This window comes from Haliaeetus leucocephalus, unplaced genomic scaffold (assembly GCF_000737465.1).
Source record: "Haliaeetus leucocephalus isolate CR32 unplaced genomic scaffold, Haliaeetus_leucocephalus-4.0 Scaffold848, whole genome shotgun sequence".
In the NCBI taxonomy this organism is placed as follows: domain Eukaryota; kingdom Metazoa; phylum Chordata; class Aves; order Accipitriformes; family Accipitridae; genus Haliaeetus; species Haliaeetus leucocephalus.
Genome location: NW_010973284.1, coordinates 11,174,064 through 11,199,119, shown reverse-complemented (window position 1 = coordinate 11,199,119; position 25,056 = coordinate 11,174,064). Strand labels below are relative to the sequence as shown.

General features: G+C 36.8%; 2 protein-coding genes across 3 annotated transcripts in view; both read left to right on the top strand.

Annotated features, from left to right (window-relative positions):
• ZZZ3 (zinc finger, ZZ-type containing 3) overlaps nucleotides 1-25,056 on the top strand; it is a 61,999-nt gene continuing 36,943 nt past the window's right edge. For both annotated transcript variants that reach the window (XM_010582534.1, XM_010582533.1), the window contains exon 1: nucleotides 1-57. The gene's annotated coding sequence lies outside the window, so the exon portion shown is untranslated. The remainder of the gene's footprint in view (nucleotides 58-25,056) is intronic.
• Nucleotides 31-681, top strand: LOC104841217 (putative uncharacterized protein MGC34800). The gene has a single exon (XM_010582733.1). The coding sequence runs from the start codon at nucleotides 31-33 to the stop codon at nucleotides 679-681; it is 651 nt and encodes a 216-aa protein (XP_010581035.1).

Sequence of the window (25,056 nt, the reverse complement as noted above, 5' to 3'; positions counted from 1 at the left end):
CTGTCCCTGCGGGAGCGGGCCGGCTGCGGGATGGCGGCGCAGCGCTGGGCGTGCTGGGTAATGGTAACGGGGGCCCGGGGGGCGGGGACCCTTGGACCAGCCTCCTCCCCGCCATCGTGCCCCGGGCCACACGGGGAGCGGGGCGGGGTTGGGCGCCCCGGGGAAGCGCGACTGGCTCCGCTCCGCTCCCTCCTCCCCCCTGCCCCGGCCCTGCCCCGCCTCACCTCAGATCACCTCGCGCCTGCCCCTCGCAGTGCCCGGGCCGCGCCGCGGCAGCCCCCCCTCCTCGCCTCAGGCTCTCCAGAGGAGCGCAGGCTGCAGCGCCGTGGCCCGTGCCATGTCCCGTTCCTCGCCCCGCGCTTCTCCCCCCCCGTCCCGCACCGCCTCTGCCCTTGTGTCCGGGGCCCTCCAGCCCCGGGTGCCGGGCTCGCGGGCCGTGCTGCTGGCGCCGTCCCGGGGTGGGCGGCGTGCCCCGCAGAGCCCGCTGGTGTGCCCCCTGATTGTCCCCCGCCGTCCTGCCGTATCACCTGCTGGACGGGGTGCCCAACTCCACGGCGCCAACTTGGCTGTGCCTCTGACTGCTCCAGCGCTGCTCTCGCAGCTTCCCGTCTGCAGACGCTGACATCCGCGGGTCCTTCGGCCCTTCTTCCCCCAACGAGCAGCCTTGGGCCCTGCCCTTGACACCCCCCCCCAAGCACTTCGTGGTGGTTTTGCTGTCTCGGCTTGCTCTTCACACCTGTCCCGTGCTGCTGCTTCTGTACTCGTTACGGTTTCTGCCGTTGAACCCAAACTGCTCCTGCCCTGTAGGAACGCTGATGTTTAAGGATGCAGGGGTCCAAAAATTGATACTTAACGTCACAAATCTGGTCTGTCTTGAGGCTGTGATATATGTCCCAAACTTGTAAAATACATTTGTGCTTTCTCTTGTATTTGGAAGAATAATTCCGGTAGTATCCAAGCGTCCCAGCTCAGCAACATCCCCTTTGTCTCCTAGTCCTGATCTCTCTTAAGGGAGAGCATATGGTTCTGCTTCTTCCTTATGGTGTCTTGTATTCCGGCCCTGATTATCCAGGAATGCTGGCAGTTTTTGTAGTCTTGGAATATAACTCTGCGTTTTACTAATCTGGTTTTAGGCTGCCACATAATTGATACAAAATTTTTATAACAGAATGTCTTCTTTAGGCTTTGAACTTCTAAGCTTTACTTTGGAAATATGTTTGCAGTTATTACTAAACAAATTGTAGTAGTTCTTCGGTGGTTGTCTATGTATTTGCATGTTTTCAATTGATGCTGTCGTTAATGCTGTACTAATAACATAGTGATCATTTATTTACTGAGGCTTTTAAGGTGAAGCTCTAAGTGTACTCTTTGTCTCATATTAATTACTAACTTGTGCAACCTTTTGAGAATATACTTTTTGGATGTATTTCTAACCTATGGTTAGATATTAAGCTTCCCCCCCCTCCCTCCCTCCCCGTGCTGCTACAAGGGCTGGTGATCCAGTAGGGACTGGTAGGTTTGTGGCTGTTAAAAGTTCATTCTTTTCATAAGCAAGTATAACTTTTCAGAAAATTGAGTTGACAAGTTACTGTTGTGGGTTTTTTTCAAGCATTCTTTAATCTTACGGTACTGTCATATTAATAATATTAGTATTTGCTTAATCAGAAGTGGAAATAAGTTTATTTAAGGAAAAAAGAAGATGATGTGTGTTAAACAGTAGGGGAGAAAAATACAGTTCTTTTAAAGTAAAGAGTGTGTGGTAAAATGTTCAAAAAATAGCTATCAGGTGAAATTTTCACCCAGTTGAAGTCACTCATGAAACTCCCATTACCTTAGAAGGGGTTAGCAGTCAGTAATTTACTTTAACATGTGACTTCCAGCAAGCTATTCAGAACCTGATCAACTTTGGTTGCAGGCTTTCTCCAGCACTGTCATGCTTATTTCATAAAAACATTCTATGTCTTGAATTTACAGTAGGGCTTTTTGTGAAGGACTGTTACACGGTACAACCATGTGTGTCAGTAAGGACACAGTTATGACCTTAAATTGAAATATTGTTCATAATCTATGTGTTTAGTTATTTAGTCCAATATAGGTAGCTGTTGCAATTCTCAGTTGTACCACTATTAACTGAAATTATTTTTCCTTTGCATTGCATACTCCAAGTGTATAATAAGTAAGAGATAGGCTATATTAAATAACTTAGTTACTAAGCTAGTTATTCTTGAAGTTCAGTCATATGTTTTGTCTCATAATTTTTAACATTTCTGGAAAAAGAGAAATAGCAAATAGGATTTTTGAGCTCAGTGTTGTTACAGATTTAATGTGCAAAAATAACTAGATCTCTATTTCACAAAATTTGGCAACGTATCCTAGTATGGGCTTCTGTTCTACAGCTGAACATCATGTGACTGCTCTGATATTTATCATTGTTTCTTACATACTTTTGTAGTGAGATTCCAGTCTGCTGTCCATAGTCTTATACAGAATGAAGGCTTTACTCTCCCAATATTTCCAAGAGACCTAAAGATTTTTTTTGTTTCTGATTCTTTCAGATCATTCTAGGTACTTTGATTAGGTTGACTTCTGGTCAGTAAGAGCTGTCTAGTTGATACAAGGTGGAAGGACTTTTACTCTGCTCTTTTACCACCTTGTTGCATAAGGGAAATAAGAAATGTTTTCTTAATGTTTCTGAAAGTACTCGGGAAGTTGAACAGAAGTCTTTGCAGTCTGCCCTTCTTCCAGTTGTGTGTTTTTTCTTATTTTTTTTAAATTTGTCTTTCACATTTGAAAAGGTGTCTTTAAAATCTTCAGCGCTAATCTATTGGGGTTTGCTTTGTTTTGGTTTTCCCAAAAATGGAAGTCTGCATTGTGTGGGAACTGATGATACAGGTCTCTCTGATCGTAAAGAACCAGATTTGCAAGAGAGAACTTATTTTTCAAGTGTTCAGCACTTGCTTATATCCATAGATTTACATTGTACTCACAGTTCTAGAAATGCAGTACTGTAAGACCTGTTGTTCCCTTTCTTTGGGGTTGCTTTAAACTTACTTAGATTATTCCAGACAGATATTTGTAGAAGTTGTCCTTAAAAACCTTAAACAAGAAAAATTCTGCCACCTCTGTAGGCGGGAGTGAAGTTGCAGAAAGTGAGAAACTTCCTCGCTTCTGTAGGGAGGAAGTTTTTGGGTTGGTGGTGGTTTGTTGGTTTTGGGGGGGTTTTTTTGGTTTGTGTTTTTTTTTTTAAGTTTCCAAATTAAGTGTTCTTTGCTGGAAATGAAGCTGCTGATTATAAGAACTTGCTTCTGGTAAACTTTACACTAACACTTAAGTGTATATTGTTCTAGTTTTGAGAATATTGTAAATATGGTTTCTGCTTCAAAAAACTGCCTTAGTTGTAGAAGAATCATCATGAGAGTTTATTCTAGTTTTGTGAAAATCTTCTTTCTGTTTGAGTAACTCGTAAAACACACTTAGGAAGTGCAGAGCTGAACATTAAATAGTGTGTTCTCTTTCTTATTGGATGCTGTTCTTAAAAAGACTTTTTAAAAGATTCTCTGATTAAGGGCAGCTTTGTAATCAAAATAGTCTGGTTTGGTTTTGTAGCATAGTAGGCTGATAGTTTGTGCCATTTGTGTTAAAAATTTGTGTATTAGTTAACAGTTTGCATTTAACTGCTTGCCTTTGTACAGACAATTTGTCATACAAGAGGTTTTTTGTATCCTCAGACAAAAAGCTTAGCTTAACTTACAATAACTGTTCTTTAAAGTTACTTTAATGTTTTGATGCTTATAATGAATTCAGTTAAACATAGAAACACAGAAAGGTCAACTTGTCCAATCCTCTGCGCTTTGGAAGTATACCGAGATCATTCCCTCTGATGAGTTCCTCTTTGGGTTGCTTGTTTCAGCAGCTCATCACCCCATGGTTAAAATTCTACCTGTTACTCAATTTAAATATTTTTGCTTTGCATTAAGCTGATTGCTTTGTGTCTTGTTGGTTCAGAAAATAGTTGATTCTCCTTGTAGTGATGTTTTATGTGTTAGATTGCCATTAGCTGCTCTCCATGTTTTCTGGTCTATTGAACTTCATCATAGGACATAGGAATATGAATGTTGGCAAGATAGGCAATTTGATTGTCCAGGATTTTAAATATGTTTTCACTAGTTCAGATTTAAATACAACATTTAAACAAAAACATTTGTTTTAATTACTGGGTGCATATGTGCCAGACAAGCAGTAAGAAGGGTAAAAGCTTACCTTTTAGAGAATACGCCAGTAGTAGAGCAGTGGGATTTTGTCAGTCTCTTACAGCTTTGTCATGAGAACTACCTGATATTTGTCCCTAAAATACAGTGATTTGAACTTTGTTTAAAACACTTACTTTAGTTAAAAAATTTAAAAGTCAAAAAGGAAATTAATGTTCTTGAGAGTTTGCCTGTTAGTACAGAAATGGTAACATCCTGCTTTTTGTTGTTGTTTTTGTTTTCTTGTGGGGGGTGTGTATATATATATATGTAATTGCGGTGTGTGTGTCTGTATATATCTATATATATACACAAAAGATCTGAGTTTTTCAGAGCTAGTGGGTCTTTTTGTGAATTGAAGTGTCTCTGTAGTATCTCTAGTACAGGAAAGAAAAACAGGGATATAGCCCAAATTCAAAATTGGAGGAGCTATGCAACTGGGTTACTGTGCCACATACAAATACATTGAAGTGGGAGGAGAGTGGTAGAGCCTCCCCTGTATATTTGTGTTTGAAAGATACTCTGCCTGTACGGTAGTGTTGAAATTAGGAATTTTATCTCCACAGCTAAAGAATCTAGAAACACCAAAAATAGAAACTGTCAGAGAAGATTTGCCATGCTGGTTAGTTACTTAATAATTAAATGCTTTAAGGACATTTCAAATTGAAGGCATGCATTGAGTGGAATTGTGCAGGTGTATTTTCTGAATTTAATCCTGTTTAGTCTTTCAGTTTGTGACCTGGATGATAGAACAAAGCAGATTTACTAACTGCCTGGACAGTACAAATCTAGGAGGGAATACAGGCATTAGAGTGTGAAATGGTCTTGACAAATTGGATGAGTGACCTGAACTACGTGGGATGCAGTTCAGTAAAGAGAAACACAAAATAATACGTTTGGGTAGCAACAATAAACTTAAATATGAGAAACAGCTGGCTGGGCTGGGCGACAGTTCTGCAAATAAGCAGCTGTATCACAAAACGAACACAAAGGACTCATGACAGTTCTATAAAAAAACTAAGAGTCATACTGGGATATATGAATAGGATTGTTGTTGCGTGTAAGATATGAAATTCTTCTACAGTACTCGGTGTAAGGCCTCAGATGATGTACTGTCTCCATTTTTGTTACTCTACTTCAAACAGATTTGGACCAGTTGAAGAGTATTTAGAGAAGAGTTGCAATAATGACCTTTAAGGAAAGACTGAAAGAATTGAACTTGTTGAGTCTATAGCAGAGATGGGGAGACAATAATAAGCTTCAAATGTGGTAAAGATTGCTACAGAGAAGAATGTAATAAACTGTTCTCTCTAGGTAGGATAAGCAATAATGGTCCTAAAGAGCACAAAAGGAGATTTTGATGTTAGGAAAAACTTTCTAGCTCTATGGATAGATAATCACAGGGTTAAATATCTGAGGGAGGTAATGGGATATCTGTTGCTGGAAGTGCTCTACAAAAGGTTAAATAACCTCGTTCTAGAGGTGATTTAGGTATAGTTGGTCTGTCCTTGGCACCAGAAGTAGGATGACTTGTCAGCATTAGATCTCTCCACATTTTTATGATTTTTGTAATTTTGCTGGCCATGATTTAAAAAAACCCAAAACTTTGTGGTGGAGAAAAAAAATATTTGTGATGTAACAGTTTGTAAGATTTAGTTAAAAGAAATAAATGGTCAAATATATTCATTAAAGGGTTTTTTTATGAAGCATTTATTAAGGACTTCTGTAATGTAATATTGAAAATAACTTTAATAGAGTCTTCATTGTAGATTTTATATCTTTGACTTACCTTTATGTGGTTTTTATGATCCAACAGAAATAAACTGAGCTAGAGTCAAAGTCTTTCAGAAGACTTCATTGAAGAGAAGCAAAGTTCGAAAGATTAAGTCTAGGGAGCCAGGGAATCAGGTGCATTTCAGGCTCTGAAACAGAGCAAATCATGCAACTTCACCTTCTTTCTGTAAAATAGAGATAATAGTTATTATCCGAGAGATGTATTTTGAGGGATAATCATCACTTACAAAGTATCTTCAGGTTCCTGAAGAGTTTGTTATATAAATGTGATGTTATTTAAAATTGGTTTGTGTTCCATGAATTAGTAATAGATTTCAGTCTTTCATGCTCATTGCTGTGTAATAGTCACAATAGGGAAAAGCCTGAATAGAAATGTATGCTTTCTACTACATATACTACTTTTAAACAAAATTTCTCCTTTGAGATTTTTTTAGGTGATTTAAAAATATTTGATTAAATTGGAAGAACTAACCTTGACACAAATGAGTTGTTAAAGCTTTTTAGGGTTAAAAGTATGGGACAATTTGATAAAATTGTGTTTTGAACCAAATTCAGTTTAATGGATTATTCTGCACTTTATCAATTCAAAATCAACTGCTTACATTCCATGTGACCTTGTTCAAGCTTTTCTGATTTTTGAAATTTGACAAAGCTGCCTTGGGCTTAATGACAAATGAAGGGTAGGCTCTGTGTCGCATACATATGTACCCTGTAATTAGGAAAAGGGTTAAAGTGAAACAAATTTTACCATATTCTCAACATTTAAAAAGAGTATAGAGGATTTAGATAAAATAATGCTTTCAATCTATTACTGCCTAATTGTAAGTAGGCTTTTAGGGCATTATTTCATCTCACCAATGATGTGGATAAAACTTTATGTATACTTCAACTTGACAGGGTATCGTCATTCTGTTTGTTGTAATTGATGGGGAATTGGTCACTAAACCATTGAGAAACAAAGTGTTGGTAACTGACATGGCCGTGGTTTTTCATCCTGATGCAATGTTTGCTTACATATAGTTGCAAATGCAGCAGGACCTGGTGGAAGATAATTCTAGTGGTTTCATATACTTTATTTCAGTTAAATGTGATCTCAGAGCTGTTAATGAGAATCCTATTTCTAAAAATCAGTAATGGAAGAATGCAAACGCTGTTCACTATATTAGAATGATGTCAGAAAAGGAATTTGTTCCTGTCCTCAAATATTTTCAGTCTTCCAGTGATTTTCCTTATACGTATCACTGCAGTACAGAGGCTTTTTTGTAGAGTATTATAAAGGGGTCACAGTATCTCATGCAGTAAGGGCACAAAGGCTTAAGTCTTAGGCAGAGACAGATGCACCTATTCCCTAAGCTCCACCTGAATAACTGTAACTGAGAAGAAATTGTGAGACAGAACTGTCTGAAAAAGGCTGTTTTAACCTGGAGTTTGGAGAAGCATTTCTTGCAGAGTGGACTGGGGGAGTGTATAGGCAGTGACTGACTAAAAGACTTGGAGTGGGAATCTGTTAACATTACCAACAGAAGCTGGGGTTTGTTTGCTTGTTTTTCTTCTGTTTCCAAGTATATAAAATTTCTGTGGCAACTTTAAAAATTGTATTTTATTAATCATTCTGAAGTTAGAATGTATTGGTACATGTTTTCTTTTCCACCCACTACCTTCTTTTCATTTACTTGCACTTTCTCTGTACATGTCTCTGAAAGAGTATAACTAGCAGCAAGTTTTACTGGTTAGGTATACAAGTTTATATTGCTTTTGTTAGTAACCACTCCATCTAAATTGTCACTTGAAAAGATTTGACAATGTTTCTGTGCTTTGCTATGCTGCCAGCAATGTTCTTTGGGTATTTCCTCAAAAGCTAGGCTTCAGGAAAAAGGAAGTTATAACCAGATGTTCTCAATTCTTTTCAATCCTCGGTCTTCAACTTCTCTGTATTTTCTTTAATTTATTTATTTATTTTCCCTTGGAAAAATAGGCAAAACAGAAAGCCACTACAGATTATGATTTTTTTTTAAATTAGTTTTCTATTTTTAGCAGAATCATGGTGTTTATTGTGTCAATTTTCTGAAAATTCTGTATCCAGTGCATTGCAAAAAATGCAGAAAGGCTGAAAAAATTATTATTCACAGTATCATTGTGGAAGCTGCAGTAATGCAATTACTTTTCGTATATACTTGCATAGTTTTAAATCCATCTGTGAGGAAGTGGTTTCTAACAGAACAAAGTGTAGTTATCTCATTTCTCTTCAGTGAGGTCAGCTGAGAATTTCTCTGGATCATATAATTGGGAAGCCACTGATCCTTTAAGAGGATTGCTAAGATACTTCAGATCGAAAAGGTTCTTCACATAGCTGCCATCTCACAGCTAGTGCTGAAAAGGACAACGAGAAACACTTACTCTTTGTATGATGTCCTAGTGCAAATAAAGATTCCCGCCCCAAGTGAAGTCTCTTTTTCAGATTTCTTTTCCTACTTTAGAGTTCATTTCAAGACTTTTTAGATGCTAAGTCTTATCTCAGTGTGGTTCTTGACATGTAGTTTGAAGGTTTTAGTTGTTGGTGAACCGAAGAGAATTTTGCAAATACTCAAGAATCCTCTAGTTCATTCTCATAAATGGATTGCTTTATGGAGTACAATTTGCTGTCAGGACCATTCAAATTCTCCAAGTGTGTAAGTGTAAAGGAACAGATTTCTTGATGTTAAGATCTTAGTCTTTTGTTGTTGTTGTTTTATGACTACCCTTCAAAAAAGCCCCACACCAACAATATAGGTAAATAATTTCTTGTTAATGTTTGGAATTTCAGTTATGTCACTCATGATCTGAAATATCCCTAGTTAATTACAGCCCAGGAGTGGTTTTATTGAAACTTCCTATATTGCATGAAGGGTTATTTTTTTTCTCCTGTCAAAATTCTGAATGGAGAGAAGGAGTCTTTTGCAGGGATATGGAGGTAAAGGCAGGCCAGTTAATGTCATTTTATCCAGTGTGACTCATGTCTCATTGATTTTCCACTTGAGAAGTAACTCTAGTGATCAGACCTTTGTGTCCTGCTTTTAGGGTATAGCTCATAATTGAATTTAGTTGCAGTTAGATGAACTGCCTTTTAAAAAAAGCTCTTGTTATATTGTTGTATGTCTGTATCTACTTGGCCCCAGAAATTCTCCCAAAGAAACCATCCCAAAAGGTCAGGAGATTCTCCATGAGAAACAGGAGAGCACTGGAGAGGCTTACAGTGTAATATCCTTGGTACCATTTTCAGTTTTGATTCATGTGTCACTATAGCTTTGTTGGATGACTTGTACCAAATAATCATATGGACATTTCTTCTCATCCTGTCTGTTCTGTCAGTAGGCCTGGTTTGCAGAAGTGGCATGAGCTAGAATTTAAGTTCTGCTTGCTTATCCTCCCTTAAATGTCTCCTTTACTACACATGGGCTATAGTTACAGCTTCCCTAGTTGGTTAGCTCTTGCTATTGCTTTGAAACAAAAGTTTGTTTTTCTTTTACTTAGAAATTAACTTCTGTTGAAGTCTGGACTACTGTTTCTTTTTGACCTTTGCTGACTGTATTTTCCACAATGAGAAGACGTCAGAAAGAGCCCAAGGGTTTGAATCAGTAACAAATCAAAATATAGAAGGTCTAATTTTTTTTTCCTTCGATGCCTTTTTTGTGCCTCAGGTTCCATCAGCAAAGACTTGCATCAACTGGATTTCAGTGAAATTTTCAATAGAATTTTAACAGTTTTATATTCAAGTGATGAGTAAACCAGAATGAAAATAAAGTAAAAGAGATGATTCTATGACCCTTGCTTTGCAGAAGCAGACATGAAGAATGTTTCCCCCAAGGTGTTCACAAGTCTGGTATAATATGGGTTGTAGCTGGGCAATACAGATAGATGGAAACAGTAAGATGGTTGAATTATTTCCTGTGCATCAGTTGTAAAATATTTTTATCCTCATCATGGAAGATTAAGAGTTCCAAGTTAAAAGAAGTGACTGCTTCTTATGCTTAACAAAGCATAAGGGAGAGCCTGAGAGTAAGGCTTCACGTTACAGCTAACCTGATCCAATGCTATCTGTCACCAAAATACATAGTTGTGACCCCTGCTTTCCACTGGCACCTGTGCTCATTTGACCATTACAGTAAGCCTGTTTGGGGAGCTAAACCAGCAGAAAAATAATGGCTCTTTTGTAGGGAGTTGTATTTTCTAAATCAGCTCATTGTGAGATGGGATTGAATACTAAAGCAAACGCATGGGGAAAATCGGGATGATGCGCCTGAGAGTTACAGGGGAGCGGGATTGCTCCTTTTTGTAGAATAAATCACTTAACAGTAAAATGAAACCTCACCTGGGAAGTCTTGTTGCAAAATTAAAGAGAGAATGATTGAAGGCTCACCAGAGTGTGAATCAACCCTGTTGGTAAGGAGTGAGATGATAGATGGGTGAGGCTTTGTTTGCTGTGTTAGGAAGATACAGGGAAAGTGGTGCCTTGGACAAAGCAATAAACTAAGGAAATGCTCTTTGGAGAAGTATCTAAATGGATATAAGTGGAACAGGAGTAGAGAAAAGAACATTGCAGTCATGAGGATGCAAAATGATGAGATCCTTATGGGAGTTACCTGCTTGGGGTAGCAGTGGAAACCTTTCTAAATCAAGGCAACTGCTGAAAGAGGGTTCAAACACTAAAAAAGGTGTTTGCCATTGGATCTTTGAACCTTTGTTGTCAGTGAACGTGTAACCTTCAGCGTAGGCTCCTGGACTGGCACAACATACTTTTAACTATGATTCTGTTAACTCACACACGTATTTATGGTTTTATTTCTTTAGTGGCTGTTTAAATACACAGACATTGTAGAGTTGCTCTTTCTCACCACTGAGAGTGAAGAAAAAATGTTTTTAATGTTTTCCTCAGCTGAGCAAGGATAATCCAAACTGTATGCATGCAGAACTCCAGAAAGGAAGTAGTGCCCACCTTAGCTGGCACATGATTTAAGATGGGGATTTTCAGTCAAAATAAGCAGTTGTTTTAAATGTTACAAGATGGTCAGAGTTGTTAATTTCAATGAAATACTTAAGGGTAGTGATATTTTAATAAAATTATTTCAGTGATTACAGAAAAAAAAACCTCTACTCTGGTAATAGTCTAGAGATGATACAGAATTGATGAGTCTTGATTTCACCACTGTCTTGAGTCAGAGTTGAAGGATCTCACAAAACTGAGTGAATGAGTGATAAAATAGAAGCAGAAACTCGTTTTCAGAAATGTGAAGCTATGCATGAGAGTAAAATAACTTCATGCAAAAAAAACCCAACCCTGACTTTATATCAGCTATTACTGCTCAGGAAAGTGTTCTGGGTAGATGTTTCTATGAAAACATCAACTCAGTTTTCACTAGCTGTCAAAAAAAAGTAAATAGTGTTGAGTATTATTAGAAAGGGGCCATACCACAAAACATTACTATTCTGTAAAAATCCATGACATACATAGGCCATGCTTTGAATATGATTATCCTGCACTGATCTGTCTGCTAGACTTAGTACAGAAGAAGGCAACAGGAATAATCAAAGGTTTGGGATAGCTTCTCTATGCAGAACACCACGGAGATAGGCCAAATAAAATAACTGTTAATTCTGGGAGTGTACAGCAAAGGTATGTCCTCAGGTCTGCCATGCTGTACATGGTCACTGTATTTCAGTACTTTCTTTGTTTCTAGATACAGATGAAACTAATTTTTAAAGGTATGGGGGGTTTATGTATTTTTTCTCCTCACGTTATCAAGAAAGGAATATGTTTAATTGCTTATTGCCCTAGGAGAGATAATATAACATTTGAGTTATGAGGGCTTTGTATATTCAAGATACAGTGAAGGCTGCTTAGGGGCTATATTCTTAATGTATTTATTTTTCTTCTTTTATGGCTACAGAATTGTGCTGTGAGTAATACACTTGTTTATAGCTGAATAATTTCATATTTTTATACAGAAATTTTATATGTTCTCTAAGAGAACTGACAGTTATTTTTTGATAATATTTTTAAAAAGGTTAAGCAGTCTTATGGATGGCATGTAAATTACATTTGTCAGGTTAATCCTTACTTAATACTTGATGTCAGCTCTTCAGAGGTACTAAGGAGTAAGCATAACACTTCATTTGATATAGCACTGTTAAATTTCTTAGAATAGTTTGAAAAAACTGTGCCTTAGAAAGGGTCAGTAAGGCGTTTTTAGGACATCACTGGCAAACTGTAAATTATTTATAATTAAATAAAGCTATGTAGAGTCTTCTGCTTGATATCTTTATAAATGCAAATGTGCATATGACTATCAAAGTGAATGTGATGTCTAACTTTGTAACTGCTTTTACTAATTATTTTCAAATTCGTACTATAAACATTTGAAACTATGGCAAACTAAGAAAGCTAATGGTCAAGTTGTTTCTGGTCTTGTAAGAAATAAGTATTTGGAGTAATCAGATCTCTATAACTGAATGTTTCAGAGGGATAAAAATCTGAAAAAAATCCATTTTATATTGTATTTGTGTAAATCAATATGTAGGTCCATAGTAAATAACTTAGCCATTTAGTCTAAGCGTTATGTAATTTCTTCAAATTAGAAATTTTTAAATGTGTTGTCACTTGATAGAGCACGTGGGCAATCTGGTGTGCATTTCAGAGGTAAAGCCCACGCCTGTGGAGAGCGAGAACTTAACTGGAAGTGCAGATTTTGTACTGCTGTGATGGGTTAGCCATTTAGGAAACTGTCTGGCAATCTGCTCATGTTTGCTTAGGATAGGTATGGAAACTATATAATTCACATTCTCTGACCCAGCTTCTGGCAGCTCCTTCCTGTTGCCTGAATCTGTGATAAAATATGCTGAAGGTAGATGGTGGCTTTCTTTTTCTTTGTTCTTGTGCTTTGAGAAATTCTCTAGTGGCTGAACCTGGAACTTGAATAGCCTTTTAATGTTTCTTCAGTCTTTTTACCTGCTGTTACAGGGTAATTCCGAGGAATGGCAGGACGAGCATCTCCTTTTTATTTTTGGCAGTAGATATTATTAAGAATTTTAGGTACCATAGCCAGACATATATTTTTATATAAAAGGTTAAATGCTCTAATTGTTATTTTATTAAAATGTGGTCATAGTTTGCACTGTATTATTGAATTACTAACTGATGAAGTATAAAATCAGTGAAATATTACTGTAGTCGTGAGTCCTGTCATCTTGAGACAAAGAGTGAAAGTCAAAACTGTCAGAAATTACTTCAGTTTCAGAAAACTAAAATGAGAAAAGGCAAGATGCTGTTTAAAACCTTGAAGTCTCACATGTTCTGTTAGGGTAGATAAAACTGCAAACATATACCTAGGTTACTAGTACTGAGTGTATACATTTGAAACGTCTATGACATTGTAGTTGAAAAGGCATACTTCGTTTATGCAGTAGCGTTCCATCATTGATGATACCATGGATCTTTTTTTCTTTTTTATTTATTCCTGGAAAAATGTATATAGGCAAAGTCATAAAAAGTGAAGCAGAAGGGGGAGCTCTGAGTAAAACACAAAAATTTTCTGTGCCAATAAAAAAAAATACAATTGAAAGCAGTAAGGAGGATGATTTAAAACTGAAGTTGCTGTGAGAATTGCATTGGGTGTCTAACCCTGCAGCCTTTCCTTTTAGCCAGGTTATGGGTCTTTATATCCATTTGTAAAAATGAAAAATTAGAATTCTCTTCTACAAACACATCAGTGGGATAGCTTGAATGCTAAAAATTTATGGGAGCTCAAGGGAAGACAGAGAAAATCCATTGAAGTTCAGTAAATAGATAGAAATCACATATGACTTAAGAGGACCTTGAGCTAAAATTAGTTGGAAGCTGGGAAAGTATTGTATACAGCAGCTCTTCCCTAGCCATCTGCTTGTGGCTGCTCTTGCAGACAGAGTACTGACTGGGTAGACCTTTGGTCTGACTCAATGTGAGAAAAGAGGTTTGAAGTTAATAAAGTTTAAAATAATTTATTTGCTTTTGAAGTTAATGAGGAAGAGGTTTTGAAAATGGATAGTCAGTTAACATACAAAGGGAATTGAGTATATACGTGCATAGGTGAGAGATATGTTCATGTGCTTAGGCGGTAATAGGTAAGTCCCTTTTGCTCTGTAAGTGTAATGCAACATCTCAATATCTGGAGCATGGAACATATTTAGAAAGTGCTTGATAAAGTATTCGGCGAGTGGGAAGGGATAATAGAATTGGAATGAATGTTTCAGTTTGTAGGCATTCTCTCATTTTATGCTTGAACAGTGAGCATAGTTTTGAAAGTAAATTGTCTCATGTAGGTGCAGGAAATTGTAAACTGAGTGTTGCAAAACAAAAGAACCCTGAAGAACAATAATAGTCAAAGCAGAATACCTGGGTGTTCCTGATATCACTAAGTTGAGTAAAGCAAGTAAAAAGAAAAGCACACAGAGGGTAAACTGTAATTGTATTTCAGCAATGTGTTGACAGGTTAATGGTGGGTTTAGAGTAACAGTGTAAAATCTGAGAAATGCTTCAAAATGCATTTTAAATCTATAAAACACATATATTCAACAAGTTAATAAGATACCTGGAGAAGAAACAGCTGATGCACAGTTGTACTGTGTGGAAAGTTTTACTGTTCTGGCTGAATCTTTCAAGATAATGAATTTGTGGCTGAAAGATTAAGAAAGCATGAATCAGACTGGTCTGAGTTTTTACTGTTCCAAGGGCTGTAGAAACTGCAAAACTGATGAGCAAGCCTGCATCTAGATGAAAAATGTAAGTGGAGCAAGCCTAAAGATTATTTATCAGTGGTTATGAAAAAAGCAAAGACCTGTAGTTATGGTAGAAAATAAATACTTTTCTTCTGGGTTTTTTACGTGGTACTAACGGCATTTTATGCCAAAGTGTTCAAATGAAAAAAATGTTCATATTGAGAAAGTAAGCAGTAACTAAAATGCTGAGATTTTAAATGTAAATGCAGGCCAAACAGAACTTTCTTTGTATTTCCAGTTAGTAGCATAAGCATAGGCAAGGTAGAAAACAGAAAACCCAGGAAATTAAATGCAACGTATTGTTTATCAGTGAGTGTACTGGCCTACAAAGACTTTCTGAGCAGAGTAAAGAAGAAAGCAAAATAGCAATCAAGCAAAACAAAATTACACATTATGCAATCACAGTCCTATTTGAATTACGTATGTTAGAATAAAAAAGGAAAATAGACCACTGTTGTACTGTTGATCGAGGATATTCTGGCCAGCTATTCTATCTGGAAGTAGTTGGATGTAGACAGAAGCAGCTAGAAAAAGTAATGTACTAGCTGAACTGGGACCACTCTTACAATAAAGTTTGGGTTTTTTAAATCAAGGCCTCTATTACCACTAGGTATGCTCTAATTAAAAGGAAAAGGTATTCAATATTGTTCATATTGCAAGTTTTGTTTTCTGTGCCTGGAGACGTGACAGCAATCAAACAGAAAGTGGCTGGTCACTGTTAGTTTAGAACTTTTTAAAAATGCACTTAAAGCACCTTCAATACTTGCCAGTTGAAACTTCAAGAATCCAAGTAGACTGAAATATGCGTAATGGTCTTCTTATTCAGAACACTTAAATGCAGACTAAACTAAGACTGAGAACATCAAACTATGGAGGGGTATGAAACCTCTCTGCTTAACAAGCTCAGTGTCAGTTGCAAAGCAGAATTTGGAAAGAATCTAAGAATAAATTGTAAGGCATCGTTTGTAAGTGCTGATATCTGCGGTTCTGTTAGGATGCCCAAGGACTGGGAGAAAATTTCTGTCTGCCTTCAAGTAGTCCTGGGGAGACAGGCTTGTTCTCAGTGTAGGTGGTGGTGACATCCAGCTCACAGACCAGGAATGTGCTCAAAACTGCTTTGAAAGACTATCTGCAATGACAAAGCTATCATGTGTGGCTAAATGTAGCTAGCAGTTGTGCCGCGTATTAGACCAAACAGCAAAGAGGCAATGAAAATAAACCATACCCTGTACAGAAGGCTGGAAGAAAAAGTAGGGATGGGTCTTTTTGCCACAAATCACTGCTTTGAGAACTGCAACAATGTTGAGGTTGTAGCATAGCGGTGTATCAGTGAAACATTTCAACAGCTGTAGTATCTCAGACTGTTTCTGCAAAAAATAGATGTTTCTCTGCTGCTGTGCACCAGAGACTTGACTCTGTATAACAAAGTCAGTAGCCCTATACAATTTTATTAATATATCAAAGTCAGTTGTAACACAGCCATGACCATTTGAAAGAGCTAGGGCTCTTAAAAATAACTGCCATCAAAAAGCAACATAGGGAAGTCATTTACAGTTGGACTTGATGATCTTAAGGGTCTTTTCCAACCTAAATGATTCTGTGGTAGCAGGCTACTATAGTATTTAAATTCAAGGTTAAAGCATAATTTGTCTTATGAGCTAGTCCATTACTTTCCAGAGCCCCTAGCATGTGAGAACGCATCTGTTTGATTACATAGTGAGTGGTGCTACAATTACACCTGCAGTATCGGTTCATGTGGCAAGAGATGCCTGTAATTCTGGGAGCATGAAAATGCATCTGGACAGAAGACAATGTAGGGCCATAGCGTAGCTGTGACAAGTTTCATTTCTTTTGTTCATAGATGCCAAGGTAGTTCTGGATTCCCTCCCTGTCCCCAGTCTGTCCAGAATGTGTTTTAAGCATTTAGAGCCATAATTTAGATCAACCCTTTAGCTTAGGCAAGAAGGTGTTCCTCTATTTGTTTACCATGATCACTAAGTAACATTTGAACCCCTTGGCCAACTTAGCAACCCCCCTAAATTTAGCTGGGAGTGAATATCTCAGAATTGTAAAGAGTTTGCAGCTTCATGAAAGTTGGAGTGCCCTTTTTAAGGAGGATTGCAGTTTGAGCCTAGCAGTTACCTGTTATACGTGGTTTGCTAGCAATCTAGTCAGTTCATGTACAGATTGGAGTTGGCCACACCACCCTTGAGTTTTGGAGATGGCCAGAGGGAGGAACATGAAGTTTTTCAAAATGTTGGAGGTGAGGTGGGATATCTGGCAGAACTGGGTTGCTTTTAGGACTACAAAGAGCCAGTCCATTGGATAGCGGTTTTGCTGGTCTGCTTATAGAATAACATGTTTGTCTCCTAGATTGAGTCAAAAGTATTACCAGATGGAAAATAAGTGGTTAAAGCATTTTTCATGAATACAGATAACTGGAAAAACATCCTTCTCACCTTTTTTTTCCCCACCCTCCTTGGGGGACAGAGAGGATATTTTAAATTTTGATGAAAAATTGAGAACAAAACAATTTTAATTCTGATACAACACTAAAAATATTTTGTAGGAACTGTTGCATGCCTCATGCTCCCATTTTCCAAACTCTCTGGTTTGGTACTTGCCTTAGTACCCATGCAACAGCACTTCTAAGCACAACCCATGCAGAATACCTGATTGTATGTATGTAGTACTGCCCTATCTTGTACATCAGTGTTTGTCATTATGATAGCCTTCTGATGCTTGTGTAGCTGATGCTGTAATTTTGCATATTAAAAAGTATATTAATTGGTTCATTTCAAATGCATGTCCTTGACTGAAAATCATCTGGGATAAAAATATATTCCATATAGTATTTCATACAATATGCACATTACAGTGTACTTCATAGGGTGGCATGTTTTCAGTCACTGTTCCAAAAGTTAATCAGACAGAGTAGATACTTCCAGTGTAGTATTCTACAAAAATGAACAGACTGGTTTATCTTGGGGCCTTTAAGAAAGTAAAGGAACACTGTTTTTCTTCATCAACTTCCCTTTCATCTGTAAGGTGTTAGCAGGATTATTAAGTGCTTGGTAACCCCTTACAATTGCAGCCTACCTGTAGGAAAAAAGAAATGTCTTTTTATGCTTGACATTTTGTGCATATTGCAATAATAACTTCATCAGGAAATAAATAATATTTTTCCTATTTATTGGTGTAAAACTATGTTCTAGCTGTGGTTAAGAGATTAAATACTGTTGGAGTCTATTCTGCTAGAATAACATTTTGAGAAATTGGTTACTGCAATCAAGTTAGTGTAATTAATTTTAGAATGAGCTTTTCAAGAACCTGTGTAATTTAATGTATCTCAAAGATGTTAGTCACATGTTTTGGTAATCCTGCACAGTAGATGTTTCTTGGATAAGAGCAAAGCTATTTAGCAGCTGAATGGTTTCACATGAAAAAAGCACATTATAATTTAGAGTGGGACTTTTACCTAGGATGATACAGTTGAGTGGGTAGGTGGGTGTGAGAAGGATATAGAGTGATGGCCAATAAGTGAGGTTAAGCGTGATTCTTTTGAAATGGGGCATGGAAGTTATTTGTGTAATCTGTTTTTAGTTTTCTTGGTAAGTTGATTGTATCAGACAACAGTTACTTTATTGACTGATTAGTAAGTTCAGTAAGGGTGTTTAGTTAAGGCTACTGTCTTTATTCATGCTAAATGCAATTGGTATTAAATGATGTCACAGTAATTGATCCTTTTTTGCATTTTTTCTAATAAGTTAAGATGAAGCAGTAGGTAGTGTGCTGAAGTGTGGAGTGTAGTTTATTGTTCCTAGGGCTGTGGTACCACCTTACAAAGTTCACATCTTTACCTTTAGTTCTGGATGCGTGATCCCACTTTTGTACTGCAGCACATTGTCCTTTCATATGACCCACAGAAAAAATTGGTCCATCTGGACCCATCTAAAAAGAAAAAAAAGATAAGGTGATATTTTCACCTCAGACCTATCTGTAGACTAATTTCTTAGTATAGTTCCACAGATATTTGTGTTGACAGAGTTGTCTGTGACAGATAATTGGGATGGGTGCTGCAGTGATGAGTATAGATTAGTTGTGACTAGGTGAGATCCCAGATTCTGCCTGTCTGCTTCCTCCAATTATTCCCAGTTCCGGTTTCCCTCTTTCACAGTTATGATCTTTCTGTCTTCCAGTAGTTCTTCAGGATTTCCAGTCTGTCTCTTTCACCAGTCAGCATCCACTCATTTTGCTAATGTAGCTGCTCTTCTTACCTATCCATTCACATTTAGCATTCCCCTTAGCCTGCCTTCATCACAGCTCCACCACGGTTTTTGTTATCTGGCAAATGCTTCTCTATGCCAAATTCCAATTTCTTACTTCAAATCATGGAGGTAGAAAAACTTCTTAAGAGAAGTCAGATATGTCTTAAGCAGTAAGATGGTTTAAAAAAATTTCCATGTTTGTGCACAGAAATGACTAATTATTTTGACTGAGAATTGAGGGGATAGGCAGCAGGGTGGGAATGTCAGTCTGAAGCAGATGCTGCCATGTATGATTTCAGCACAAACTCTTAATTTGGCCAAGAGATAAGAAACTGAAAGCAGTTTAGGGTTTGTCTGCAAGGAGAAGAAATTTGATAGGGTGGATACTTTTCTAGAGTTCTGCTTACAGTTACACTTGTATAATTCATATTTAGTTTTATATGAAGTAACTTTGCAACCTTATCGTGGAATGTTTGGCTGGAAGAGGGGTGATGCCTCTGTCATACCTGTCCTCCCAATAAATTTCCTAATGTAGATAGCCCAGAAAAGTGAGAAATTCAGTGCAATCAGCTGTTTTGGTAACCCGCTGCTGACTGGAAGGGATACAAAGGAACAGACGCACATTGCTAGTCATTGTCATATAACTTGCTGTTTTGACCTTTTTCTTTATTTTGTGGCTTTAGAGAAAGAGGAGTCAGTGTAAGACAATGACGCAGAGGAGGAGGTTAAGCTTTTGTTTGTTTTCGCACATCCTGTTATTTAAGTACCTGATTCAGCATACTTGCTTATTTGTCCATTACTTCCCCCCCTGCTCCCAGAAAGAACTAGGAACAATTTTTTTCTATAAGACAACTCTTTCTAAAGATTTTTTTTTCTTTCTCTTATGTAAGAATAGGTTTGTCTGGCCTGGTGAACCCATCCATTTTAAAGAAGAAAATGAGCATATTGAACTATCCATTCCAGTTCTTTGCCAGTTTTATTTTTTGGTAAAGCGTGTCCCTTGCTAGTTTGCTAGCTTTTAAAACCTTTTAATTTTTCCTAATATTCTAAATTTTTCTTTTTTCTTTATTTTCTTTATTTCATCTTGCTATCCTTATATATAAGATAAAGTAAATATAAGTAGTCCCATTCTGACAAACTGTATTTTGACCATGCATAATATAATCTTACTGTGTCAGAGATGGCTGAAATCTCAGAGTAATTACAGACCATGGAGCCTCTTAACATTTATTTATTTTTACTTTTATTGCATTTAAACTTTCATTATAGCTTTAAGCTGCTTATTTTTATATATTATTTCAAGTAAGATTTGTAATGTCTTTTGGTGGAGGTTATTTCTATAATTTGAAAGTATTGCTTATTTTGATGTAATGTAAAATCAGAAGAATGTAGTTCCTTCTCCAGAAAACTAATTTCTTGCTAATGTAGTTATGCTAAGCCCAGTATGTGTGGGAAGAGATGCTGGCGTACTCTAGATGTGATAGACTGGTGAATATAATTTGTTAAATGGAATTCATCCCTAATTTAGTAATACCACTTTGCTAGGAAGTGGTATGCTTTATATGTGGAGATAAACCAAAGTCCTGATAATCTGATGTCTGTGCAAGTTCTCTTCTGTTCAAAGATGCTAATTTTTTTGTATTGGGCAAATACATCTGTAAGGAATTGGATTCTGTTTACATAAATAGCTTCTGCACTCTTCATTTTATACAATAAACTTCCCATTTTAAAAAATGTACTGTTTTAAATAACATACTACTGCTCTGCAGAGAATTTAAGAATTGCTGTGTTACACCACAGGCGTACACCAATTTTAATTATTAGTTTGTCATCTATGAATATTCTTTTATTTTGAGATACATGCTTAAGCAGTACTATGCATGCTTAAAATGTATGAAGTCTAATTGTGTTTTTCTGTGTCGCTGAAATAATGTGGTCTGGAGTGTAGAGCTGATAAGAAGAAAGATAATGGTGTAATGATCAGGATGTCTCTAGGCAATCTGCACACAACAGCTTCTTTAAGATACGTTCGGTGTAATTCTCTGTGGAAAATGCAAAACCAGAAGATGTAATTTCGTAACCCACCCGCCCCCAAGGGCCATAGCATGAAGTACATACGGGGTCCTGCTGATGATTAAAGATTGTGTGCATACACGCTTAGTGCATGGCTGCAGTAATTGGTTAAAAATTTATGACATGCTCATAATAGAAGGTAACGACAAACAGGAGATTTGTGATAAGTGTTACACTTTTTCTTTGTTAAACCACTTTAATGTAGAAGACTGAGTTACAGATACAGGGTCAGGTCAGACTCAGGGTTTGTCAAATCTGATTGAGTCTTGGGAAAAGTGGAATTTAGAAAGAGGCTTGAGAAAAGCTGATTTTGGCTATTGGGTTTGTATCTGCACTAAGACCAGTATCAAGTTTGTAGTGAACTGCTGTTTCATAAAATGTAAATAGTGGCCAGTGTCTCAGAGTGGTTTCTGAGAGATTCTGAAGGAACCAGACAATGATTATAGGTTCAGAAATATGGCAGACATTGCTATATTCTTATGTAAAAGTCACAGTGATTTTAATTGAGTTCTATTGAGTGCACTGTAATAGCAGTCTAGAAAATCAATAGGTCAATGGAAGGAGGATTTCAAAATTAAATAGTTTGGGATGAGATACAGAATAATTGAGTGTACATTGTCTCAAACTAGATAAATCATGCAGTCTTATAGTCTCAAATCACACCATATTATTGTCATTGATACAGATTTGTTTTGATTTGTTTTCTTTTCCAGAAAATGTTGTGCTTTTTGGTATTAGAAAGATGTGTGTAAAAGTGATGTTTCTTCTGAAGTGTTACAATTTGAAAAAGATAATGTAAAATCTGACACAGATTTTTAAAAGAATAAAATACAATGTTTTAAAAAAGGAATATGCATTAAGGACTCCCAAGTTCTGATGACAGAAATAAGTATGGTCAAAGAGTCTTATGACTGAAATAAAAAATTCTTCAATATTCCTTTCAGCCAGAGGCAGGCAAAGTCCCACAGATCTAGAGCAGAATGAAAATGAAACAGGAGAGGGCAATTATATATGTGTCACATTTGCTCTTGTAAATGGTAACTACACCAATAACAGATATTGTTTCTGAAGTAATTTTTTAATTTACTGCAGTATGGGACTAGAGAGTGCTACTGCTATCAGGTATCCACAGTTGCAATATCTGAACACTGGAAAAAGTTATAATCTTTATCACCATGCAGTATTATCATTGAGCATGAATGGAAACTGATTGTTAGACGAGACTCAGAAGAACAGGAAGAGAACAGATTATTTCTCTTCAATAAGATGATGATGCATTATACTCTAGATGAGATAACTATAATGTTTTCTAAGGTTGAATTGTGAAAGGCTGTAGCTATTGTCCATTATCATAAAATAGTGACATCAAATAACTATTGGAGGCTTTTTCCTGTTGCAAGGGTCTGTTCTTCCCCTCAAATACACAATTTTTTTTGTTTGTTTAATGTTGTACGTAATGTTAATACATCCATCATAAGTACCACATATATATAAAAAGCACCACCACACAATTACAGTAGAAGCTTCCGTTGCTTTGCTGCTTTCAGGTCTGTATGCTGATACACCCAGTATGTTCATATATTGACCTCTTTTCTTTACTATTTCTTTTCTAGCTTGGGGCCACATTGAACATACTTTTTAACTATGTAGGTGTTTCTTAATTCTTGGGTTTCCTTTAAACAATCAACTTGTACTTGGTTCCCAGATAGCCAGTACTGGCTTAACTCAGTGGAGAAATTGGTTATTCTGCATATTTAGGAAGGAGTTTCCTCATTTTGCTTTCTTCAAGTGTTGGTTCCCATCTCTATGTAAATTTGTTTCCTCTGTTGCTAGAAGTTTTCACACACACAATTCAACATTCACTAGCTTTGCTAAACAGGCTTCTGGTTAAGTTAAATAAAAATTCTAGTGTAATTATGTGACTATGGTGTGTATCAGTAGAGTCCACCTACAGCTATGTAACGCTTTAAGGGTTCTCAAATGCTAAAATGCATACCCTGAAACTCCATCCTATGCTGTCATCAAATTCTTGATTGTATGTAAGATGTATGGACAATTTCTGTAAGCAGTCGAACTTCAGTCTCGCTCTGAAGAACTTCCATACTGATTAATGTATGACCATTCCCTATAAAGTTTCAGCATCAACACTCGCTTGCTGACTTCTTACGCATGTCCTTCCCCATGAGACAAATTCAAAGTCCCTTTCTTACTTTAAAGCTTTGTCTCTGTCTGCATTATGTTCTACTTTCACTTGTAACAACTTCATTTTTAGTGGGCTTTGCAAACCAGACACTGTTGTTTCTTAGCTGATTCTTTCTCTTTAGACTTTGAGTCTTTATTGCAATATTCTTTTTCTTAAATGTTGATGTGGTTCCCTGAAGAATGGCTTAAACCTAAAAGCATATTTAGTTTCCCTTGCACTCATTATTCCAACTCATAAATATCTTCTAAAATGAGTGGTGTCCAAAACATTAAATTACTCTTCCATTTAATTTCTGTGCCATGAAAGATGTGGTTGTTCTAGGTGAAAAAAAGTCATTCTAATTGGTTATGAAATTTAAAGAAATAACAGTTTCTTTTCAAGACAATTTTTCCAAGGAAACTTCTGGGAGAAGTTATTTATTTGTTACCTTAGTAAGCTCTTGTGAATGTTGTTTTCTAGTTTTTAAGAGTTACTAAGGTGCAGTCATTTCAGTGTATCCTGATTAAAGTTTGGTTGTTTTTTTTAACACACACACATACACACACCCCCCAGCTGCTACTAAACAAAAAATCCTGACTAAGTAAAACTGCTTTTTCCCCACTTTAGTTTCTTCTCTTGTAATATTTACACGTTCTTTTTGCTGTTTCTAAAATGCTCTTAACTCTCCCCAAAGGCAACTAGGCACAGCAGGCGTTATGTCTTCCCTGCTGTGAGTAAAATAGTGTTGTCTGGGGGGAAAGAAAATTGGGGGAGATAAAGTGTACAAACCTGAGGAAAGACTGACATTACTATTTGAGCTGTTCCTGAAACAACTTATGCAAATGTTCTTTATTTATGCACTGATAAAGTAATTAAAAATTTTGAGATTAGGCCTCCTTCTGATTGACTCACTGTTATATTTTGTTTCAGGCTTTTTTCTGTATTTTGTATTTTACCAAAGTTAGTGAGCTATGGGATTTTTGTTGGGGTATGTTGTTTGGGTTTTGCAAAAACCTGTCAAAATCTCTCTTTACTTCTGGTATCTACATATGTGTCTTTCCTGTCAATTAGAGATCTATAGGAAAGGCAACAATATAGGTTTAAGTAACTGAGAGCGTACCAAAATATTAGAAGAAACTTGTTGGCGGGGGACACAGGCTGAAGACACTTGATATTAAAGCTCTTTATGGAGTTCATCTCTCACTGTTTCTGGTTCCATTCATGATACAGCTAAATACAAACTGTTCCTTTTTTCTCATTCCTTTCAGTCATTTAGCTCTTGCATTTTCAAGTGTTTTTCCTTGCCTTCTTGTTTAACCATTCTTTGTCTTTCATTATGACAGTTCTCTGCTGTTTGTTAAATTAAGAAATTCCACTGAATAATTGAAATCTAATTTGATTTAGTTACCCATATAATAGAATTTATGATACTTCATGTAGCATCATTGTAGAAATATCTTTCATTATTGAATTTCACTGTAACTAGACATAATTAATCTCTTCTACTCTTATTTGGCTCAGTTTATATTTTGAATTGTCAACTTAATGGGGAATTCATTTTCTGCTATTACCAGTATGAAATCATAAGTAGGTTGAAAGTAAAGACAACAATTTCCAAAGGCTTTGGACTTACATTATCTAAATATAATAACTGTGTAGAAAGAAAAATGTGAAAAACCTGTCAGCTTTTGTTTTCCATCATGAA